The sequence below is a fragment of the Ascaphus truei genome, chromosome 2 (genome assembly GCF_040206685.1).
Source record: "Ascaphus truei isolate aAscTru1 chromosome 2, aAscTru1.hap1, whole genome shotgun sequence".
Lineage (NCBI taxonomy): Eukaryota > Metazoa > Chordata > Amphibia > Anura > Ascaphidae > Ascaphus > Ascaphus truei.
Genome location: NC_134484.1, coordinates 199,682,515 through 199,705,225, shown reverse-complemented (window position 1 = coordinate 199,705,225; position 22,711 = coordinate 199,682,515). Strand labels below are relative to the sequence as shown.

Below are 22,711 nucleotides of genomic sequence, written 5' to 3'. Positions count from 1 at the left end.
TCGATTATTAAAGAAGATAGGTTAAAAATTCCATGAGATATCAGTGTCTGGGTACCTTTCTTTGGGGGAGGACTTTCTCCCACCTTGCTTGCCTCTTCTGAGTCAGATCTTTTTTTTGTCTGATGTGATAATCTCACTACTGAGGGTGGGTAATCCAGATCTCAGCTGATAGCGGCTCAGTGAGTAAAGGTGGCACCTATCCCCAGAGCTCACTCCTCCTCACCTTTTTAACTTGGGAGGTCTTTTCACTTTGCTGCAAGAACAGGATCTACTATGGCTCTTTCCCCTTGTGCAGAGGTAAAGGGAAGGGTTCACAGTGTAGTGTAGGACCTGCATTTTTGGTTATATCTTGACGTTTGGTATGCAGGCTTACGACGCTTTGGCCAAAGGGTTTAACTAAATAACCAAGTAATTATTATTATTATTTAAGTATTTAAACTTTATACTTATTACCATATATGTTTTGTCAATTGGATGTAGCATTGGGCACCCCTGTCTTTTGTTGTATATATTTGCCACGCTCAGTAGCACTCTTTTTGACATAAATATATATTCATGATGTGGTGGGTGTAGGAGTTTGAGCTAGCTGGGAGTGTGTGTGTGTGTGTATATATATATATATCTACAGTATCTCATCAGGACCCCTGATGAAGTCATTTGCATGACGAAAAGCGTAGGGCGTGGTTTCATTGTGTATCTTACACTCACATGAGCAGAGGACATTGATGTTGTGTATGAGCCGTTTATTCACTTTTGAGGCTCTCAGCGACCAAGTGCTGACATCTGCAGGCACAGTCAGTCTATCTGATGAAACGCGTAGGGACAGGTGTGCAGTGGATCCTCTAACGCTGCTTACATATCTGCTGGAAAATCCAAACCCGTTTGGCATTCACATCTACCGGGTGACGTCATTTGCTGTCCCGCCACATCTATCGTCCCCGGAGGGAACCAAACTTCATCTGTTGGTGTGTGACCGGGGAAAGGAGTCGCGGAGAGCCTGATATCGTGAGTTCCTGCTGGCGGTGAACAACGAGGGCAAGATCCGACACGGTGGTGTCACGGAGCAGTATAGCAGTAAAGCGGCGGTTGCTGATCCTCTGGAGCATGAGTATTATCTCATAACATGCTTTTAAATATTCTATGTTTGTGAGTTCATTTTATGAGCCTTTTTTGGGAAATGAAATATTTTTTTGCACAGTAATGCACTAGGAATCGGCGCTTTTTTTCTATGCAGGTGGAGAGGGAGGTCGTTGCACCCTCGTTAAGAAGCTGCCTGTTTCCTGATAGTGCTTTGTTTTATTCCCCTTCATTGGACATTGTTTTTGGACTCCAAAGGACTATTTGCATTGTGCATTCATAGGAGGTTCCACAGCACCATATATGTATTAATTTCATGTTTATTAGGTTTAGCTATCATTGATTATGCTATATTAGTTTATATATTATTTAATATATTTATGGTATTTACATTTACATATTTTTTTTCTCCACACAAGCGCAGATCTTCATTGTGTGTGTGTGTATATATATATATATATATATATATATATATATATATATATATATATATATATATATATATATATATATATTTAAGGTTTTTATTGTTCTCTTTCTGTGGTTATATGCCTTGATGTATTTATTTTTTAAGAAAAGAATAAAAATGTTAATGCTTAATATTATTATTATTGTTCTGCAATAGTTAATATTTTTTATTTTCTCTCTTCTTTTATTCTCTATAATATTTTACAATACCAAAGCATTTAAGAAGAAAAGAAAATAAGGTGGAAAAATAAGTGTAATTTACTCCAGTTACAGTAATACTTCATACCCCCTAGTACTATCACACTTCAGTCACTGGCAGTATACTAGTTTGTGATGAAAAAGACAATGTTCCTGCGGGGAGGTGGTGTACTATACTCAGACCTGGCTTGAAATTTAGCGTGGGGCCTCTTACCTGCTCCAGTATCACCTCCTGCTGCTCATCTCAGCGGCGTCATATGACGTTGCGACATCACGTTGTCATGGCAACGTGGTGCCGCGATGTCACAGGAGAAGATGCCGGAGAGGAGAAGTCGGATAGAAGGTAAGAGGCACTTACAGAGGCCCCGCACTCTCCTTCGGCAATCAGTTTAGCTGTTGTGGGGAAGAGTGCGGGGCCTCTGTAAGCGCGGGGCTCGGTGTGACTGCACGATGGAACCTGAACTGATTTGAAGTGCAGATGCCCAATGCTATTATCCAGAAAATTAGATGCCTATAGGATAAAAATGTTTTTTTTTAAATTAATATCAAACATGAGGCAACATTTAAACTCGGTAATATGCTAATAATGTACACATGCCAATTTGCTGGTATCTATATATATATTTCTCAAACCGTTTTGTGTGTGTCTGTCCATCCTGTGTCTCCCTGTGTCTACGGGCAATCACATTGGACCTTTGGCCCGTCACTCCGCCTCAGGCCAATGAGATGGCTCCCTTGGCCTGCCCGCCCCCGCACACCTCTCATTGGCCTGCGGCCAACACACCGACACCACTGCCACACTCTCCCAGCCCTCACTGAGCTTTGGGAACGCTTCACAGCACCTAACCCTCACTGCTCACACTCCTCATCCCCCACTCCTCGGCGTAGGCCTCACCTCTCCCCCACCACCAACTCCCCACCCTCCGGTCTCATAACTACCACGCAGGCCTCACCTCTTCCCCACCACCAACCCCCCACCCTCCGGTCACTTCACTACCAAGCAGGCCTCACCTCTCCCCCACCACCAACCCCCCACCCTCCGGTCACTTCACTCCCACCCGCCGCTCCTCAGTGCCGTCCTCACCTCTCCCCCACCACCATCCCTCCTCCCTCCGGTCACTTCACTCCAACCCGCCAAGGAGCGGCGCCGTCCTCACCTCTCCCCCACCACCAACCCTCCTCCCTCCGGTCACTTCACTCCCACCCGCCGAGGAGCGGCACCGTCCTCACCTCTCCCCCACCAACCCCCCTCCCTCCGGTCACTTCACTCTCACCCGCCGCTCCTCGTGGAAGAATACAGGGGAGGGGGCTTTGTGTGTGTGTGGGGGGAGGGGGGACACAGTGTGTGTGTGTGGGGGGGGGGACACAGTGTGTGTGGGGGGGGAGGGCGGACAGTGTGTGGGGGGGCAGTGTGTGGGGGGGGGGGGCAGTTTGTGTGTGTGGGGGGGCAGTGTGTGTGGGGGGGCAGTGTGTGTGGGGGGGGGGCAGTGTGTGTGTGTGGGGGGGCAGTGTGTGTGTGTTGGGGGGCAGTGTGTGTGTGGGGGGGCAGTGTGTGTGTGTGGGGGGGGCAGTGTGTGTGTGGGGGGGACAGTTTGTGTGTGTGGGGGGCAGTGTGTGTGGGGGGGCAGTGTGTGTGTGGGGGCAGTGTGTGTGTGGGGGGGCAGTGTGTGTTAGGGGGGCGGCAGTGTGTGTTAGGGGGGGGCAGTGTGTGTGTGTGGGGGGCAGTGTGTGTGTGGGGGGGGCAGTGTGTGTGGGTGGGGGGGCAGTGAGTGTTTGGGGGGGGCAGTGTGTGTGTGGGGGGGCAGTGTGTGTGTGTGGGGGGGGGCAGTGTGTGTGTGTGTGTGGGGACGACGACAGCGTGTGTGTGTGGGGGGGGACAGCGTGTGTGTGTGTGGGAGGGGCAGTGTGTGTGGGGGGGGGACAGAGTTGCGCAGGGGGGGGAACACAGAGAGGGGGGAGTGGAGAAACAGACAGGGGGAGTGGGAAATTGTACTCCCGGGCAACGCCGGGTCTCTCAGCTAGTTCATTATAAAGATAAGACCAAAGTAGCTTAATAATTGTTTATTTCTCAGTGTTCAAACAAATATTACAGATATGGTTTTAAAAAGATTAGAACTGTTCTTACCCTATAGATGACATAATTGTTTGAGAAAGTATATGTACACTGTAATTACATGCAGATACTGTAGTCACAAAACCTTCTTTCTCCCCATTACAATCTAAACCTAGTCAAATAAATGTACTGGGATCAGAAGTTTAAAAATCCTGTTAAAAGGCACTTATTTCAATTCTACAAAACACGCACTCTTATGATCTGATGCTTGGTTCAAATCTGGAGGTATTTTCCTAGTTTGTGATCATTTTAAGCACCACTATATATGTAAAGTCTGATGTAAGCAATTCTTCCCCCATCTGTTGTACAGCTGGGAATCACAGCATTAGCAAATCAATGCACTGATACAGATAAAATAGTACAATTTAGGCTACAATGTCACAGCAGTGGTTGTAGCGCACAGATAATGCCACACTGGGAATATTAGTTCAGCTGCAGTTTCATAGCATAAGGTCTTGAGTATACCAAGTGCTGCAAGTCGGCAGCACTGTTCTGTGACTTTACCCAGCGCTGCCGCCGAGCAGCATCTTGATTATACCGGGGAGAGAAAGCAGAGGAGTCTTGCGTGAGCGGTTTGCCCTCATTGGCTGAACTGCTCACGTGACACGGCTGTCGCAAAAAACAAACAAAATTCTCAGTCTCTTCCCCAGCCGTACGCTTAGCAGTACGGCGCCGCGACCGTCGCTTGCGGTATAAGCACTGGCATTGGATCTAAGGTAATTGTTTTGGCGCCACTACACGCGATGCCACGCATGTTTTTGGGTATAATCACGGCCTTACTATGTACTTGAATTGTGGAGAGGTCATATGTGACTAAAGGACCCCAAGATAAAGATTACTACAGAAGTCTGCATGGTCAAAGGGATATACATGGCTCCTAAAGCTCAATTCTAAAAACATGAGGGCTCGAATGAGTCAAATTGTATTTCTCTGTTGTTTTACTTCTCTTCTAGCCACAATCCCTCCAAATTACAAACCAGACACACACACACACACAATGTCAAAGCTATGAATACATTATTTAAGTCTTAACATACAACTAAAAATGAAGCTTCCTGCTACGAGGTGGAGCCATCATACTGAAAGTACAGTAGTTAAACAAGGAATATCTATAACGTATGATATACCAAAAACACTTCATGTTCTGTCGTGTTTGTAAGGTGACCTTTAACTTTTAGAGTGGCAGAAGGTCCACTGCATCCAAGTGCCACGGGCTTTCTTGCATCGCAACCACGTAAACCACTTGTGTTGCGATCAAAGTGCTGCGGCCCTCCATATGACCTCCGTAATGAATGGGGGAAGGGTTTCCTCTTTTATTCCAATCATGTATGCAACCCACTAACGGCACAATCTCCCCTACAAACATGCAAAGAAGTCATGTCCACAAGACGTAACAAGGCCACGAGCGTCCGATAGATATAATTAAGGCACGCTGGAGTCTATGGCTACTGTTATCTAAAACACTTGGATGTTTTAACCCTTTCACCCACAGAAGGTCCCCATGTACGTTGCTTTCCACTTATAGCAGCAAGAGTTAAACCCTGAAAAGCCAATGAGGTAATCTATTTTCTTATACAGTATAACTAAAAATGAACATTTTCAAGAATTCAACAACAACAAAAAATACATATCATGTCCGAAGCACTGTAATAAAATGTTGTCCATCAATTACTGGTGATTACCTGCATTCATGTCTGACCTTAGATAATTAAACAAATACATCCCTTTTTTTCTGCCTTTATTAATTTCTAAAAAATGCAGAAAAATAATGTATTAAAATCCTTGGACAAAGTACACATTTCTAAATGTCCCACAAATTTAAGATCGTTAAAAAAACAAACAAATCAAGGTTGATCTTTTTTCCTGAACACGAAAACAATATATAGACAATAAGACCGTAGGGCTGAATGTGCTGGAATTCAGAAGACTTTAGCTTCATTCATATTTGTCATATCCGTTGTATACAAAGCCAAAGAAACACATTTAGAAATTTCCGCAGCCATTTCAATGCAAACTAAAAAGGCCCCAGCTTCCCAGATAATGTACACATGATAACACTACTACAGAATAGACACACAAAACATTATTAAACTAAATTGTGTGAAATATGTACAATATGTCAGTCAGCAAGTCATTATTAATGGGGTTAACGACAGATAGTGCCTTAAAACTTTGAGGAGCCAAATCTCTTATTCAAGTATTAAAGGCTGTGTTGGTTTACTATTTCTTGACTTTCCGTTCAACCCATTTTTACTGAAATACATCATTAAAATGAGTTCACAACAAAAGAAAATGAAATCTCGTCATGTCAGTTTTTTTGATAGCTTCAAACCACTAAGATATCTCTGGTCACTAACAAGAGAAAACTAGCTTCTCAATGTGCATAGAAACCTAAAACCAAATATATTACTTCCTACCAGGTTTGAAATAGTGAAGGAAACAACATGGTCAACCAAGAGACCAAAGGTCTTTTCGTTTTTGAAAACAACAACAACAAAATTAATTCCATGGGTGTCAAGTTAGCAGTCAAGGTTATCATAGGATATTATATCCCAAATATTTACATCTCTGAGATGCATATGCCTAAGTTTGAAGAACGTGTTTACTATTAAAAGCTGAGTAATGGTCACAGGAGGCATTAAATATAAGGATGATGTACTATAGGATTACTTGATGCAAGATATGTGAATTACAAAAGTAGTTGTAAAAACAAACTCATATTCCAAATTCTACAATGATACGTCTATGCTATACAAAAAAAACCACTGACACCGTGAGAAAAATACTGCAAGATATACAAAGAAGTAATACTGTACAAAGTAGTACCATTATGCTCCATAAGGGATAATTGCCATGATTTCTTTCTATTTAAGATGACAGAAAATAAAATGCATAGCTTATTTTGTATAGAAGCAAGCAAAGTAAAGAAGAGTAACAGGGGGGTGGGGGAATGAACTTGGGACTTTAGAGTACCTTCACAACAAATGCATACCATGTATCTTACTTTGTCCAGCCATCCTTACTGGAATACTATCCACTGCTAACATATCTATTCTGCAATATATAGTCCAAGATGCATGTTGCAATATTTCATTTCTGAGGTGCTAGCTTTAAAGTTTATGTACAGTACATTGACATTTTGATAGGATTGAAACATGTCACTATTTTACCATAATACATGTGTAATGATTACAGTCCATGCCTTTGGAATACAGCTGAACGTGAAGGCTTTACACATCATTTTTCTAAATCCCTTTTTGATCCCTCGCAGAAGCGCATTTGCAAAAACAAATAAATAAATCTGCCTCAAGATGCCATTGACTCATGAGGAATTAGAAGACGTTTGATTTAGAAAACACAATACAATACGCTTGTCAGTTTTACAGTGATTCACAAAGTTGCCAGCAATCATTGGAAGATGATTTAGCTTTCACAAGTAGAAGATCCATGTTATCGTGTTCTCCTGTTTCTGAAATGCGAGCCGGATCCCTGCAAGAGAATAGATTCGGTATGTGCCATCCTGATGATAATGTGGGAGCTGCTAATTGTCCCTAAAAGTCTCACAAGGCCAATTATCAAAAGTAATTCAATCATTCGTATTCTATTCTAGGCATAGGCCCATTTGTTTCCTGGGAGAGTCCAGCAATGGCATGTACTGGTACTGGTTTCTTCTCACATCCTTTATATACAACTTTCGCAGTGTAACAAAGCTATTGGAAATAAGAGATTTCATTCCTGAAGTGGCACATGACGAATTGGTCTGTGATATTCTTCTGAGCTGCTGATATGATCCAACAAGTCGTATCCTCTGAGAATGTGTCCGCTATTTTGCTCAGCAAAGCCAATCAGCTGTCCGGCGAACACTGGCTCAACCTAGAGTATAAATATAATGGGGAAGAGACAATGAGTGAAGGCAGAAAGCCACATGGTTGATACTGGGATCGAACCCACAAGCATGTGTGTCATAACTACTGTATGTGAACAACATGTAACAATAATAATATTGTCAACACAACAAATGACCTGCACAACTGTAATGTCATCAATACTCTCAAATAACTGTCGATAGCGGCTCTCCAAGGAGGTAATCAAGTTACATCTGTACCACATATTGCCCTATTTATGGAGGTCCCTGCCAGCTTCTAGAGCTTTTCTTTGTGGTACAAATAATACAATTGTGCTGTATCTTTGGAAACTTAAACACTGTTTCAATATACTCAGCAAAGTTACCTCTGAGCAAATGGGAAGGACTGCATGTAGAACCAGTGGTTGAGACAGGCACATTTTTCACCAAATTTTTAATTCGCTGCGAAAATGTGTCTAAAAAAAGTTTGCCTAACTTAAAAAAAGCACGTAATTCCCCCACGATGAGAGAGACTCTTTTTTTCTACAGTCCAAAGTTGTTTCTCTCTGTCTAGGTTCTGGACTAAGTTTAAAGGAGCAATCCACGCAATATCACACATGTAAGTTTTTTTTAATACATCAGTTCTGTAGTATTAGATAACACTTACTACATTTGTATTAATTCAGCTCTTAATGCCATTTTTTTCTGTTTTAATATATTGAGCATCCTCTGATTTCTATAGCAGGCTTTAGCCACCTCCCCAGCAGTGCAAGATCTTTGTAACACTTTCCTGTTTTTGATCATTTGCTGCCAATATTCCCAGCAGTTTGAGCTGCAAACTGTAACAATAGATAATGTTACCTTAGTAATATAAGGATACATTGTAGTTGCTGAGTTACACTGACTGAAGGATTGATTGAAACTGAAAGGCGGCCATTTAGTGAACCCTGGGAAGCAGGATCTTTGCTGATCGATCACGGGAGAATGAATCAATCGGCAGCTTGGGTAATTAGTTTTCAATACAAGTAATCAAAGGCTGTATATATTATAACAAAACATATATATGTATTTTTGTTTTTAAAGTACCACTTAAACGGCCTCTTTTAAACGTCTTTGAAGTGAATCATACTGGCAGAATTGCACGCTTTCGGTTGGAAGATCTATTTTACTAGAGTCCAAAGCACCTTATTTACACTGGCGACACACTTTATTCGAGCTCGGCTAGTCCCACGAATTCGGGTATACCCGGGTGTATTGAGGTTTGTGACTGTTTTCTGCCCGAGTGCATTGCGTTATTTTCCAGGCAGGGATTGAAGCATTTTATTCCCGCTGGCTGCAATACTGCACAGTATATATATATATACTGCATTACAATTCATGAATTTATGCCATCTGGTAGACACGCAAAGCATTGTAGCCTATTAAATCCTAATCATTATCATTTAACAGATCAGCCGCCCGTCAGCCAGGCATGAACCCAGGCTGGGAAGGCAAACGCAACGGGGCTTGTCAGAGGTGAGGAGCGGCGCATTCCAGGTATCTGCCAGGTACATACTGGGTATTTGCTCGAATAAAGTGTGTCGGTGCAGTACCTCCCCAAACTAGTGATATACCGGGTGCCCGGCATACCCGGCCATATTTGACCTAGCCAGATATTACCCGGCCTAGGGCGCTGGAACCCGGTGCCGGGTACTACAGCAGAAGAGGAGGACCGCAGCTGACGGAAGCAGGAGAGGAGGATGTCAGCCGGCAGAGGATGACCGTGGGCAAGAAGGACGGCAGCCTCCAGAGGACAGTAGGCGGAGGGAGAGGAGGACGGCAGCCTGCAGAGGACAGCAGGCGGAGGGAGAGGAGGACGGCAGCCTGCAGAGGACAGCAGGCGGAGGGAGAGGAGGACGGCAGCCTCCAGAGGACAGCAGGCGGAGGGAGAGGAGGACGGCAGCCTGCAGAGGACAGCAGGCGGAGGGAGAGGATGACGGCAGCCTCCAGAGGACAGCAGGCGGAGGGAGAGGATGTCGACAGCCTGCAGAGGACAGCAGGCGGAGGGAGAGGATGTCGACAGCCTGCAGAGGACAGCAGCGGCAGAGGGAGAGATGAATAGCAGCCGGTGGAGGTAGGAGAAGCGGATCATTTGAGCAGAGCAGGAGCGGCATAGGACGACAGCCAGGGAGCAGCTGCACCGCAGTGGCCCGACCCGGAAGTCTTCTCACTTCCGGTGTCTGCCGCTGCTACAGTGCAGCTCCTCCCCGGCTGTCCTCCTGTGCCGCTCACATGGTCCTCTTCGCCTACTGACACCGGTTGCTGTTCTTCTCGCCCTCCGCCACTGCTGTCCTCTGCAGGCTGACGACCTCCTCTCCCTCTACCACAGGCTGCTGTCCTCTAGAGGCTGCCGTCCTTCGCTCCCTCCGCCGCCCGCTGTCGTCTTCTGCTGGCTGTTGTCTTCCTCCTATTCCTCCACCACCCAAACTTAACCGACTGGGTAATTTAAGTTTTTTCCCCCCGATACCCATTGATTTTAAGGACCCAGTACATCACTACCCCTAACACATATTGATACGACACGTGGAGAGACACCTGTGTACAAAAAGGAACACACCTGAGATACCTGGGAAATATAATAATTTGCATATGAAAAGTATATTTATATGACTTAAATGATCATATTTACCAGCTACCTCAGGTACACTCCTTTTTGGTGTGATATATAAGCAATTTGGGACTCCAGTACAATAGTTCTTTTAAGAACATTTAATAACAAAAGGTTCAAACACGCTTTCCCAGGTTTGTGAAGAAATTGGAACGTGTGCGCGAAAATGTTTTGGCCGAACTGTGACACCTTAACACAACACAACACTTACATGAGCTGTAATTAGCTTCCTCTGTCTCTGTAGGTCTGGAAATTCTTCCCCAAAACACAAAACAGTCTGAAATCTTGGCACTGGACGTCCATGGTGAGCAAACGCCTGCAGTTCTGATACAGATAAGGTGTGGTATTTAGGCAACAACACATATTGATGCAAGCAATCTATAGTACTGTGCATCCTTTAATGTATAAAAGCTTAGAAAACTATGTCACCTCACTACACCATCCTTACACACAGACTCGTCCCATCCCACTTTCCATATGCACAGGTCTTTGCATGCAGCTGATTGCGACAGATCTAATACAGAGTATTCTTCCTGGTATTGTCCAGGTAAATAAGAATTTCAATCAGATTTAGAACCATGCAGCTGATTATGACAGATCAATTAAGATCACTTTTCATAGTATTGTACAGGTTATTAAGAATTTTAATCAGTGTTAGGACCTGTGAATTATGGTCATGCCTTGGAGGGGCTTACAATACTTTGGCTAAAGTGTTAAACTAAATGACCCTTCTATTCAAGAGATACATAGGTATTTCACTGTGTATTTTTGCCATTGGATGTAGCACTGGGCTCTGTCTGTGTTTGTTTGTAGTACACCATCCTTATTAAGGACAGCAGTGCACAATTGATACGATACAGAGTTTGCAAAGAACTCAATTTCTTCTTATGAATTAAAGTGAGATATACTTGTTTTTTCGGCCCTTATTATGAATATTATGGTTTATTAAATGGTTAGCTGCACTGGTCACCTTGATCAGGAAACTGAATTCAGTAATCATACAGATTACATAATCCAGTCTCATTCTACCATGTACTGTACATATCACAAGTGTGAAATGTGAATAAGCCAAATGTTGTAATGTATAAACTAACAGAGTGTTTGGACACCCACCAGCTGCCATTGCCAAATGTCCCATTACATCCTTCCTCCCCCTTATTTAAGCAGCAATGATCTTCTCCCAGAATATCAGGACCAGACAGTGCTGTTTAGGTTTAGGGTTCGAGTTACACTGGTATATTATGGTCATGGTTAGGCTGAACAAGCTCCTTATTAACCCGGCTGCCTATTATCCCTTTGAGTGCCTCAGAATGTAGCCCCAACATCAGGGGGTTTGGCACGCCAGGGGTTCCATGATGTAGTGGCTACATCATGGAGTCTCAACTCATTTTCCAGGGGAGATCTACAGGAGTGCAGAACATGATCTGGCCAGTGATTTCTGCGATGACGTGATCACAATGTGCCAGAGGGGCTGTGGCAATCTGGTCCCTTCAGCACTGAAAGGGTAAAGGTAAGGCTGCACAACTCCCTCAAATAGCCTCTACCATAAACTAGTACAAAACAAACTCTGATGCCGATTATTCACATAATAGCAGCAGCTACCACACAAATATGTCCACCGGAATAAATTATAACATTGGAGGGTCACTAACTGAACTGAGATCCAATAGTATGAAACGAAATCTCCCGTAAGTGGTTTTCCAGCATCTACATTAATTTACCTGTTAAGAACTGCTGAGTATCAAACAATTTGCATGGAAGGTCCCGTTCCAGCTTGTTTGGTCGGTCACTGTACATGGACAGAGGGCCCTCCCAGTATATTCTGCTCTGACACAGTCTTTTGGCATATACTCCGTCATGGGCCATCCAGAGAATTACCCCTCGCTCCAAGTGACTCAGCAATTTCTCTATATTTTTCTTCAAGCTGTTCTCCTCTGGGTAAGGAAAGAGGACCTGATCCAAGCAACTGATGTCATAGCTCTGTCCATGTGCGATCCTGCAGCCGTCTGGATTAGAGGTTGTTCTCTCACCAACCAGGGTATCGCGGTAATATAAACTGATGTGTAATCGGCAGTCTGTGAGAGAAGCAAGACGTTTATCAAAAAGAAAGGGTTCTCTATCAAGACTCATTATATATTTAAAAGCAGATAGTGAATTGCATTATTTAGTAAAGAAGACCTTTAATTTAACCAATGCCATTAATTGCAGGTCCCGCTGATAGTGCAGTTGTTAAATACGCAATCCTACTATAAGCGCACGCGACGGCGTCAATGCATTTGTTTTGACGTGACGTCGCCAGCACTATAAGCGCGGCCTAATATGTGTCAGCCAGGTAGGGGTTCCCCGAGATTTTTCGAAATATTTCAAGGGTTTCTCCAAACAAAAAAGGTTGAGAATCACTGTCCTTGAATATGATTGACTGGCCAGTTAATAGATACAATTGGTTCACTGCTAGAGAGAGGGTGGGGCTCAAGAGCCAGAGCCTATCAGAAAGGGAAAGGGGCTGTCACTTTGGAAATGCTTCTTACATTAGAAACATTTGTAAGGGGGTCACCCCCGGTTCCCCTGATCTTCCTTTGCCCCCTGCCTTACCCCTGTGGCAGTGGGGGAAGGGGACGGCGACTTCTCCCGGCGGGCACCGCCATCTTGGTTGCGGCGTGAGGTTCGCGCAATGCGCAGAGGTTGGCCAGGGTAGCGGTGGCCATCGCCAGTGTGCCCGGAGCTCTGGGAGGTTGCGCAGGCGCAGTTAAGCATAGCAGCGGCCATTACAGCGTCGCACATGCGCAGTAAAGATCGCGCACGCGGTCCCCATAGGAAAGAGCTGTGCCAAGGACTACAATTCCCAGCAGCCTCTGGGGACTGCACTTTCACCCTGGTCACAGGCAGCATTGAAGCCAATAGAGCTGGCAGATTCTCATGCTGCAGAGTTGCAACAATGTTGTGTGCAGACAGGGTTTTTGTCAGTTGGATCCAGGAAGAGATTGGGGAAGGTAGTGTACACAGAGCAGGGCTCTGCTGTACTAGGCCAGAGAAACCCCAGGCCCAGGTAGGCCCCACTCCCCACTAGGTTAGTGGGTAATTAATAAGGGACGGCCCCAGGTTAGGGACCCTTCCCTTAGGTGCGTGTGAGGTGCAGCCTTGTCAGTGTCACGGCTGTCAGTGCTGACAAGAAGGTATAGTGTGTGTGCAGCCGTTTGCTGCAGGTACCAAGTAGGTTGCAGTGCGTTGCTGCAGGTGCTGTGAGTATTAGTTAGCAGTCAGGACCGGGAAGAGCTAGGGGAACGGATTAGGCCAGTAACCCCCTAGGCCCCAGATAGGTCTTCACTCCCCAGCTTGTGGTACTACAGGGACAGGACCTAGGTTAGGGACCCTGTCACAGTAGTACTAGTGTTAGATAGGGACACAGCGGACGCTGCGCTCCCCGTGAAGAGACTTTGGCTCAAGTCTGTGCCTAAGAGACAGAGACTATCTCCAGGGTGGGATCACCCCTGGCGGCCCCGTGCAAGGCAACATCGGATCAGACGGGATCACCAAGCGGCAGATCCTTTTTGAAGTTGCTTGCAGGCCCGAGTGCAGGAGCGCTCGGCAGGTATCTTCCTATGTGCACCAACGTATCCTAACATATCACAACTACACATAGTGGCAGCGCTGACCACGGGACAAGGGGGTTGGGCTGTGGACACAGTGTGGGGATATACGGTGACTGTGGAGTTACTCCCTAGGGGGAATGCTATAAGTGTGTGTTATTGCCTGCATATATTAGTAAAGTGGTTATATACATTCCTGTGTATGTGGTTATTGTATATGCAGGTCCTGGGTAGGCAACCTTCTACATCCCTAGAACCCTACACAGGTGGAGGCGCTGAAACCAAGAACATTCCAGAGGATTCACCCCAGGCTCTCACTGGCGGAGGCTCAGGCCTCCTGTGAGCCTGACAGGTATACTGCACCACACCTAGTAACATATAGGTTCCCCCTCACATTCACTCTATCTGCGATTGGGGGTGGGGGAATACCCATTACACATTAAAAAAAAAAAATTGAATGTTTCTAATGTAGGAAGCATTTCCAAAGTGACAGCACCCTTCCCCTACTGAAAGGCTCTGGCTCTTGAGACCCGCCCTCTCTCTAGCAGTGCACCAATTGTATCTGGTAACTGCCCAGTCAATCATATTCTAGGAACTACATTGCCCAAAATGCTGTGCAAGAACTGAATTAAATAACCCGGAGCGAGCGATTGATTACAGGAGAACGGATCGATCTGCAGCTTAGCTAATCACTTGTCAGTGTGCAGATTGTATTGATACACATATTGAATGGGAATTATTATTATTTTTTTTAAACGGCAGCTTTAGAATGCTGTGCACTGTACTGTAGGACTTGCAATGCTCTAGTAGAGTGAGCATTTTCTACTCTCGGACTTGCTGTAGGCAGTTCCTAAGGAGAAAATAAAAACTAGTTGTGCCACAATTGTTTTGTACCGATATAATGATGGTAATTGCAAATTGGCAAATAATATTTGCTCCTGAAATGCAGTGCTTAGGAGCCCATAATGACTATAACAGGTGCAATGCTTTTAAGGCTATGACAGCATACTGTTAGTTCAGGAACATAGCCAATCAAATCAACTACCTTTCTGGAATACACCCTGGGGTTAGGCTACTTTGTCATAGGGGGATATTTTTTAATTTGCAATAGTGCCGATCGGCACATAGAAACTTCCATTGGTCAATAGGAATTTTCGTGCAATAGTGCCCCAATCAGCCCTATTGAAGTGAATTGTGCAACAGTGCCAGGCCTGCCAACTTTTTTTGACCCGGCTCCACCCAGCCGCACTCGCCCGGTGCGATGACATAAATGGCGTCATCACAAGCTAAGCCCCCTGTGTGACAACCTAAAATGCTTTATCATGCTCTGCTCCTGTCAGCCCCCCATGTGAAAAGTAGGTGGACACTTTCTCTTCACAGCCCCCTGTGGGAGTTTAACACCCCACTGGCAGACTGTGAGGTAAAAGCCTTGCCAGACAGTGGGACCATGTGAGCGGACAGGTCTGTAGTGCCCCAATCAGCACTACTGCAGTTTAATAATAACGCTCCAAGATCTACAAAAGGGTGCTAAGCTATTGCACTCCTTTGTGGATCTGGGCTTTAGTGTCTCAATGGGTTTAACTCACCTGTTAGTGCAATGGCCTCACCAGACCTTAAGCTTGGCTCTATTGGAAGACCAGGAGTTTGTGACTCAGATGGTGCACAAGCATAAAAGGATCCAGTTACCTGGTAACCTGAATTAAAAAAGGAAAAGAAATACAAACGACTTAATATTTGCTGGAAGAAAATATTTCCACTTAAATTAGCTTTTTAACATATGGAAGTCACGTACAGTAGCCCTGTTCATCTCTAAAACACCCATGGACACTGCTATGCAATGCAGACAAATACCTAAATAACACAACATACTAATATACAGTATGGTGGGATTTGCATCAGTTCACATAACATGAGGTTTCAAAATTCACTTCCTTTGGTGCCTACACAACTTATTTGCGATTCAAACTCCATCACATCTGTTCTAGACACTGTCCCACCCCAAGTCTTGAATGCGATATCTCCCATTGCATACTATAGAATAGTTAGATCTCAATTAATTCCTCCATCACGTGTGTAAGAGAAAACACAAATCTAGAGGGATAAGAAGCAGAATAAGAATTCATTTGAGATTTACGTTAAAAAGTGGTAGAAAGCAAAAGTAACCCATTGACTGGCCTACACTGCTTGGTAGAGCAGTGATTAAAATGCAGTGGTTTTGACCTGAAGAACTATGATGTAACAGAGGAAAAGTTGCTGAGCACAGTTGGGGAATTACCATATCTGAGCACTTCCCGGTTTAATAGAAGAGATGGGAGAAGTCGCCCAAATCCGTTTCCTGTATTTTCTCTCATTTTCGCCACAAAATCTGTTTTGCGGTGTAAAATACGCAAACAGATTTGGTTGGTTTTAATCCCTGCGGATTCCTCAAAAACTACCATTGGATAGAACCTACGGACGGATCTGTAGAATCTGCCAAAGGATTGCTGAATCCACGGATTGGTTTCTACATATCCGTCCACGGTTGCGGAATCCGTGGAGTCTATTGATAATAATTCAAAATCGGCAAAACGCAGAGCGCTCTTATTGGGATTGATCCTCTGAAATCCAGAGAGCAAAGCAACCGGCTGATCCACAGCAGATCCAAATTCGCCCAAAACATTTGCCTATCTCTATTTACTAGTGAGCTGCCTAAGGCTAAGGCCCCGCTCCCTCCGTCAGCGCGTCAGCACTGCAGACAGGCGGGGCGCTGACAGACACAGACCGCGATATGCGGTCTGTAGGGAGCGGGAGCCGGGGCTGGAGTGGGTGGGAGGGGGGCGTGGTTTAAGCGGAGGGACCCGCGATAGCCCCGCCCCCTTCTCACAAGCAACTGATTCCAAACAATGGTTGGGCATACCGCATATGTCCGGCTGCAGTGTACCAACGGCTGCACGAATGTTGACTAGATCGGCACAAATATTGAGATAAGAAGGCAATTTTCTGAGCTGGCAGTGTCATTTTGGACTGTAATATGTGTCAAATCCAATTGCATTATTCATGTCACCCTCCCCACCCCCCGCCACGGGCTCGGGCTGCAGCTGAAGGAGGGAGCTGCTGCGGGCTGCCCTACTCACACGCTGACACTCAGGCACACACACACACACAGGCACTCATGCACGTACACACACACACACACACAGGCAGGCACTCATGCACACAGGCAGGCACACACATACACAAACACACACACACACACACAGACACACACAGACAGGCACTCACGCTGATTTCCCTCCACTCTCTCCTCCCCGCTCCCCGAAGCCTCCCCTCCTCATTGGCTCACAGCCACACCACGTGACGCGTCGACGCTAGGGATTACAATTCTCTTGTATCCCCTAGCGGCTGACGCGTCACAGCGTGTAGTGAGCTGTGCAGCCAGGGGGGACCGGGACCGGCTCGGGAGGATTCCCCTGCTGGTGGGGAACTCTCGTGTGGCCGCCCGCGCCGTCGGGCGCAGCGGGTCCCAGGTCTAAGACAGCAGTGTTGCCAAGTCCACTAATAAGTGGGCATACTTTTAACATCGTTTACATTCTTTGAAAGTGGCAGGGTTGCGTTTTTTGGGGTTTGTTTTACCAAATCGCGTGTTGCTGAATTACTATTTTGAGGTGTCCATTTAAGTCACAGTCCACGCATTTCCTTTATTCCTTGTCACTGTCAACCACCTTCAATTGTTCATTGGTTTTGTACTGTACCTCCTCTCTTTTCCATCCAAGCGATGCCAGCCTCATAGCATCTACTCCAAAGCATTTGGCTAATCCTAAAGAGCAGTCAGTTTTCGATTATCCTTTCCTCCAGTCAGTCAAAAACGAGTTGGGCTTGTTTTGAAAGGCAACGCTACTTTTTTTTTTTGCTTAAGAGATTGGGCAACACTGTCAGGCAGCCATATACTGTAAGAGTAAATGAAGCTGCATCAAGCTCAGTGCTCTCTCTGTAATGGGAATTACCCAACTCATGTCAGAAGTGTGAACACGCTGCATGGAACTGGGTCAGTATACATTCAGTGTGATTTTTAATAAAACAAAGTTGTAATTCTCCTGAGCAGAGTGAGAGAGCAGACTCCTCGTATCAGTGTGTACACAAATTCTCACAGCCGGAGACCCTCTTCAGTTGACAGCCTCAGAGCATTTTCACTTGACATTCACTGGTGATTGGCCAGGATGTATCAGGCTGGCTCAGCAATTCCGACAAGCATCAGGTTTAAAAGCTAAAAGTCAGGTATATCAAGTCAAATCTCTGTTGTATTCTACTGTATAGGAGATGAGACAGATGACATATTGTCTGTCCTTCCTCTGGGGGTGGGGGTGGATGAAAACCAGTATGATAAAGTTAAAAATAAAAAGTCTTCAATCGGTATTTGGTGGGAAATCTCAGTGTGATCTGTGAGAGGGCCAGATTTACCATGAGACAACTAGGGTGAGAGTGTGGAAACATTAGTTGCAGCAGTACACACTTTGGCAGAGCATTGCAACTGTGGTTCTCTCATGGAAGAGTTAACAAGAGACAGGATTCTAGTTGGTATTATGGACACTAAACTATCTGAGAAGACACTAAACTGTGAAGGGAAAAGGAGTAGGTCAGTGAGTAAAGACACTGACTGGCACTGAGATTGCTGCAGGGGAGCCTGGTTCAATTCCTGGTGTTGGCTCCTTGTGACCTTGGGCATGTCACTTTATCTCCCTGTGCCCCAGGCACCAAAAACATAGATTGTAAACTCCATGGGGCAGGGACCTGTGCCTGCAAAATGTCTCTGTAAAGCTCTACGTAAAACTAGCAGCGCTATACAAGAACATGCTATTATTATTATTTTAACTCTATGCAACAGAAGCATGAAAAGTTGTACTTACTGTTGTCACCGGAAGTGTTTTGCCATAGGTGGCTGCGTGCTGCAAAGGGGACACCTGAGCACTGGTAAGGAAGCTCAGGATGTAGTTGCTCTGGTACATAGTCTCTCCAACTACGTTCATGCGGCATCATAAAGTTCGGCACCTGTTAATGGTGGAGAAAACATGTTACTGTATATAACTTTGTGCTCAGAGACACACAGAACATATATATATTTTTTTTTAACACCTGTGAAGTATTGTGGACTAATATCATTTTTATTAATAAAACATAGATCAACCAAATCTAGATAACAAATGGGTAAAGTATAATGTCACTATAGTAAAGGAATAATAATAAAAATGGTATAAGCGGTCATGTAAATTAATAAAGAAGAATACATCTCTAACTGTTAATCGGCATGTATCCGTGGTGCTAATGATTAGATAATCATTTATGATTTGACACTATTGCACGAGTGTTAGTGCACTCGGAACTTGCCTGAGGCTGTAGAGGTGTGTAAGATGGAGGTACGGTGAAAGGATGGTTCACAATTAACTGTGCATCTTCTGTGCCAAACTGCTTTAATCCTATACATGCGTCAGAAAAGAGAAAAACAATAACCACGTTAAACAATTCTATTGACCAGTTGCTTTCTCTCTATAAATTGTTGGGTCTTTAGGAAACACATCTATAATTATTAATAATATTGTACAGTAAATATTAATCTAATCAACACATTCTCCATAAAAGTCCACAATGCCGCGAGGCGCATGCGCGAAGGTGAGGTGGATGGAAGTGTAAGCCTTGAGCTCCGTCCCCCACCACAATAAAAGCAGTGAAATATCCACAATAAAAATACCGATTGGACCCAAAAATACCCCAGGATTATCAGGGAACATACAGTGATGGCTCTGCAGAACCCCAAGAAGAAGAATGGGGGAGATTTAAGAAAATATCTAAGCAGATCTAACTCACGGAGCGAAGGGGCAGAAATGTCGGCGAATTCAAATGCGGGCTCTGAATCGGAACGTGAGGAGGATACAGCAGAAGGACCGGAAAAACTGCCGGTTCGCCGGTGTAATTTTGATAGACTGTATCGGGATATGAAAACCCTCATCCATGTTGAAATGCAAGAACTGCAGAAAGAAGTGCAGAGTATGGGAGAAAGAACCGGAGCATTGGAGGAAAAGATGGCGTCTACAGTACATCAAAAAACTTTTTAAAAAATCTGAAAAGAGAACGACGCATCTTCAGACCCAAATAAGTGAATTGGCGGACAGGCAAGAAGATGCGGAAAACAGGGATCGCCGCAACAACATTAGGGTCCGCGACATCCCTGAGGCTATCACTGATGTGGAGGGGTTCGTCTCCTTTATGTATGGTTGGAGCACCTCAGAATCCCTATACCGGTTCTGGGTGACCTGGGCATTTACTGGGACCCCTTGACTGTTTCAGGGACACCTCACTTCCTTCACTTTTACCTTTCTGGTTTGTGCTCAGGCAGGGAACCCCTAGTGGTGAGTCGCAAAAGCGTTTTCAAGAGGAGGTATTGCCGGGACAATGTGCCTACATGTATCCAGGAACCACTCATGATTCCCGGGTAACTTTTTGGAGTATCCAGCAACTCTGGACCCCGGCGCACATTCTGACAACACTTTCTCCACAAAACCCCCCTTGAAACTCATACCACGGTAATCTCTGCTTCCTGGGCTCAAGAGCTGACACTCGGGAACCCCAATACATGGATCAGAGGTAACCAAAAGTGCTTAAATCTTTATTGTGAGCCTGGTTACCCCCTCACCGTCACAAGCCCTCCACCATACACAGAACAGCAAAGAAACAATACATGTAAGGGTATCTGCATATCTACCACCAGGTCCGCAGCTTAACCACTGTATAACATGTGACAATGTGGTAAATGGAGCAGGTTCTGGGACCTGGGGAAGATATGTATATAGTATATACTGTACTTATGGCTATTCTATCTTTGCACAGTGGAAGGTTTTTGTCACCTTTTTTTTTTACCCACCATAGCAAATTTTGTATGGGGACTGAAAATGGCGCTTGAAGAAAAATATGAAGCATTAGATTTGCATATAAATCAGCAAGGATGAATAAAAACAGAAACAACAAGCAATGGAAGTATGTCTTCCATGAATCTATAGAAAATACTATATGTGTGCTGAGGAAACTATGTCAGAAGTCAAGCATGTACTTGACAATGTACCCATTAAAACATGTTGAAGTCGGTTTTCTTTGCCTGGGTTGTTGGCTCCCTTGGTAGGAAAGCAATTAAAAGTCTCCTCTTAAGCACACATTTGCATTTCCCATGCTCACATATCAAAGGGGAACATTAAAGGTGGAAGAAAGATGCTATTGAATGCAACATGCAAAACAAAAATGGCGTACCTTTCCTGATGCCCTCTGGGATAATTTTGTACACCTTGTATGGGTCTGAGATATCCAGCTGACTTCTATCCACCAGCTCTTCAAAGTCATTACTCTTGTTTAAAGCACAGCGCAACCTTGTCTTCCAGGTTGGAGGATCTGGTTTGTCAATGCCCTCTCTGTATTTGCCTTTAAAAAGAGCCCAGGCCTGCAGGGTATTAAATAGATATTCAGTGAGCTCCCAGAGCGGTACACAATGCACACAACATAGAACCGACAAATGCTCAGCCTGAAAATGTAGACGTGAACAATCATGACAAACACAAGACAAAATCCGTCATAGATGTCAAGGTGCACACGGCCCAAATGTGTGAAATTTGGATTAAAAAATGAAATCAAAAAATGACAACTGATTTTTCTTTTTATTTTCATTATTATTTGAATGAGACTAGATATCCTACAACTGTTTTTTTTTTTTTTTTTTTCATTTTGCCATAGTAAAAGTATTCGCTAAAGGTCAAGACGTGAAAAAGTTGTCAACGCTCGTGTTTAAAGCCAGTTTTATTTATCGACCTATTCACCAAAGCCATATCACCCCTGGTGAAGTAGTGATAAGACTCACACCATGGTGATATATCAGCGATTTTTCTTAACGAGGCATATGCAGATAAGTGTAGTACCTAGTTATTCATACGCTATTCACTAAACTCCGATACCTGTCGATATTGGACTACCGCCCCCAAATATTGCCAGTTTTTATCACCTACCCCTAGCTGGCATTCGGCCATCTTGCCTATGTATATAATGGCCACCATAGACATAGGTAAGAAAAGACTAGCCAACCTAGACTTGGTGATAAAATACATCATCTATTCTAGAACATTAATATATTAACCCCTTAGTACCTCAAGGGGTTAGCTAGTCCTGGTCAACCCATGGCTTGATGGTCCCTTGGGACTAAAGGCTTAATATTTACACACATGGCTGTTATGCATTTTGTGTTTTATTTGTTGGGTGTGTATGTTGTATGTTAACCCCTTTGGTGTCTACAGGCATTCCTGTGCAATGCATTGGTAGCAATGCGCAGGTTTTGCAAGAAATCCTACGACATAAACCTATACTAGCAAAGTGTGATATCTACGTCCCCTCCCCATTGCATCGTTAGGTCTGATTAATTCTGAGTTCACGGATTTGTATCACTAGCGCAATTTACCTGTGTTAACACATGTCGCATACGTACAAATGAGCTGCATATCACAACTCATTTATGAATACATCATTCTTGTGAATATGCCGATAATTGTGAAAAGTATCGCTCTAAAGCCAGGTGTTTGGGGGTTTTTTTACGCCCAATTTTAAATAAGCTATTTCGACCTTTTAGAGAATCTAGTCCTAGAAGTTACTTATATTTTACACAGATCTGCTAATGAAATCCTTCCAATTTAGCTTCATCCCCCTTCTGCTGCTTTTGAGGAGACTCACACAATTCCTTCAGTTTGGGAAGTGGTAGGTAGGTGGTTGAAAAT

At 44.5% G+C, this 22,711-nt stretch overlaps 1 protein-coding gene across 1 annotated transcript in view; it reads right to left on the bottom strand.

Moving 5' to 3' along the window:
* Window positions 1-3,789: 3,789 nt before the first annotated feature.
* IRF4 (interferon regulatory factor 4) overlaps window positions 3,790-22,711 on the bottom strand; it is a 32,764-nt gene continuing 13,842 nt past the window's right edge. The window contains 7 exon segments of the mRNA XM_075585812.1: window positions 3,790-7,729; window positions 10,559-10,671; window positions 12,069-12,422; window positions 15,521-15,628; window positions 18,818-18,985; window positions 19,292-19,384; window positions 21,207-21,393. Coding sequence (XP_075441927.1) covers window positions 7,586-7,729; window positions 10,559-10,671; window positions 12,069-12,422; window positions 15,521-15,628; window positions 18,818-18,985; window positions 19,292-19,384; window positions 21,207-21,393 — 1,167 coding nt within the window. The 3' untranslated portion in view covers window positions 3,790-7,585.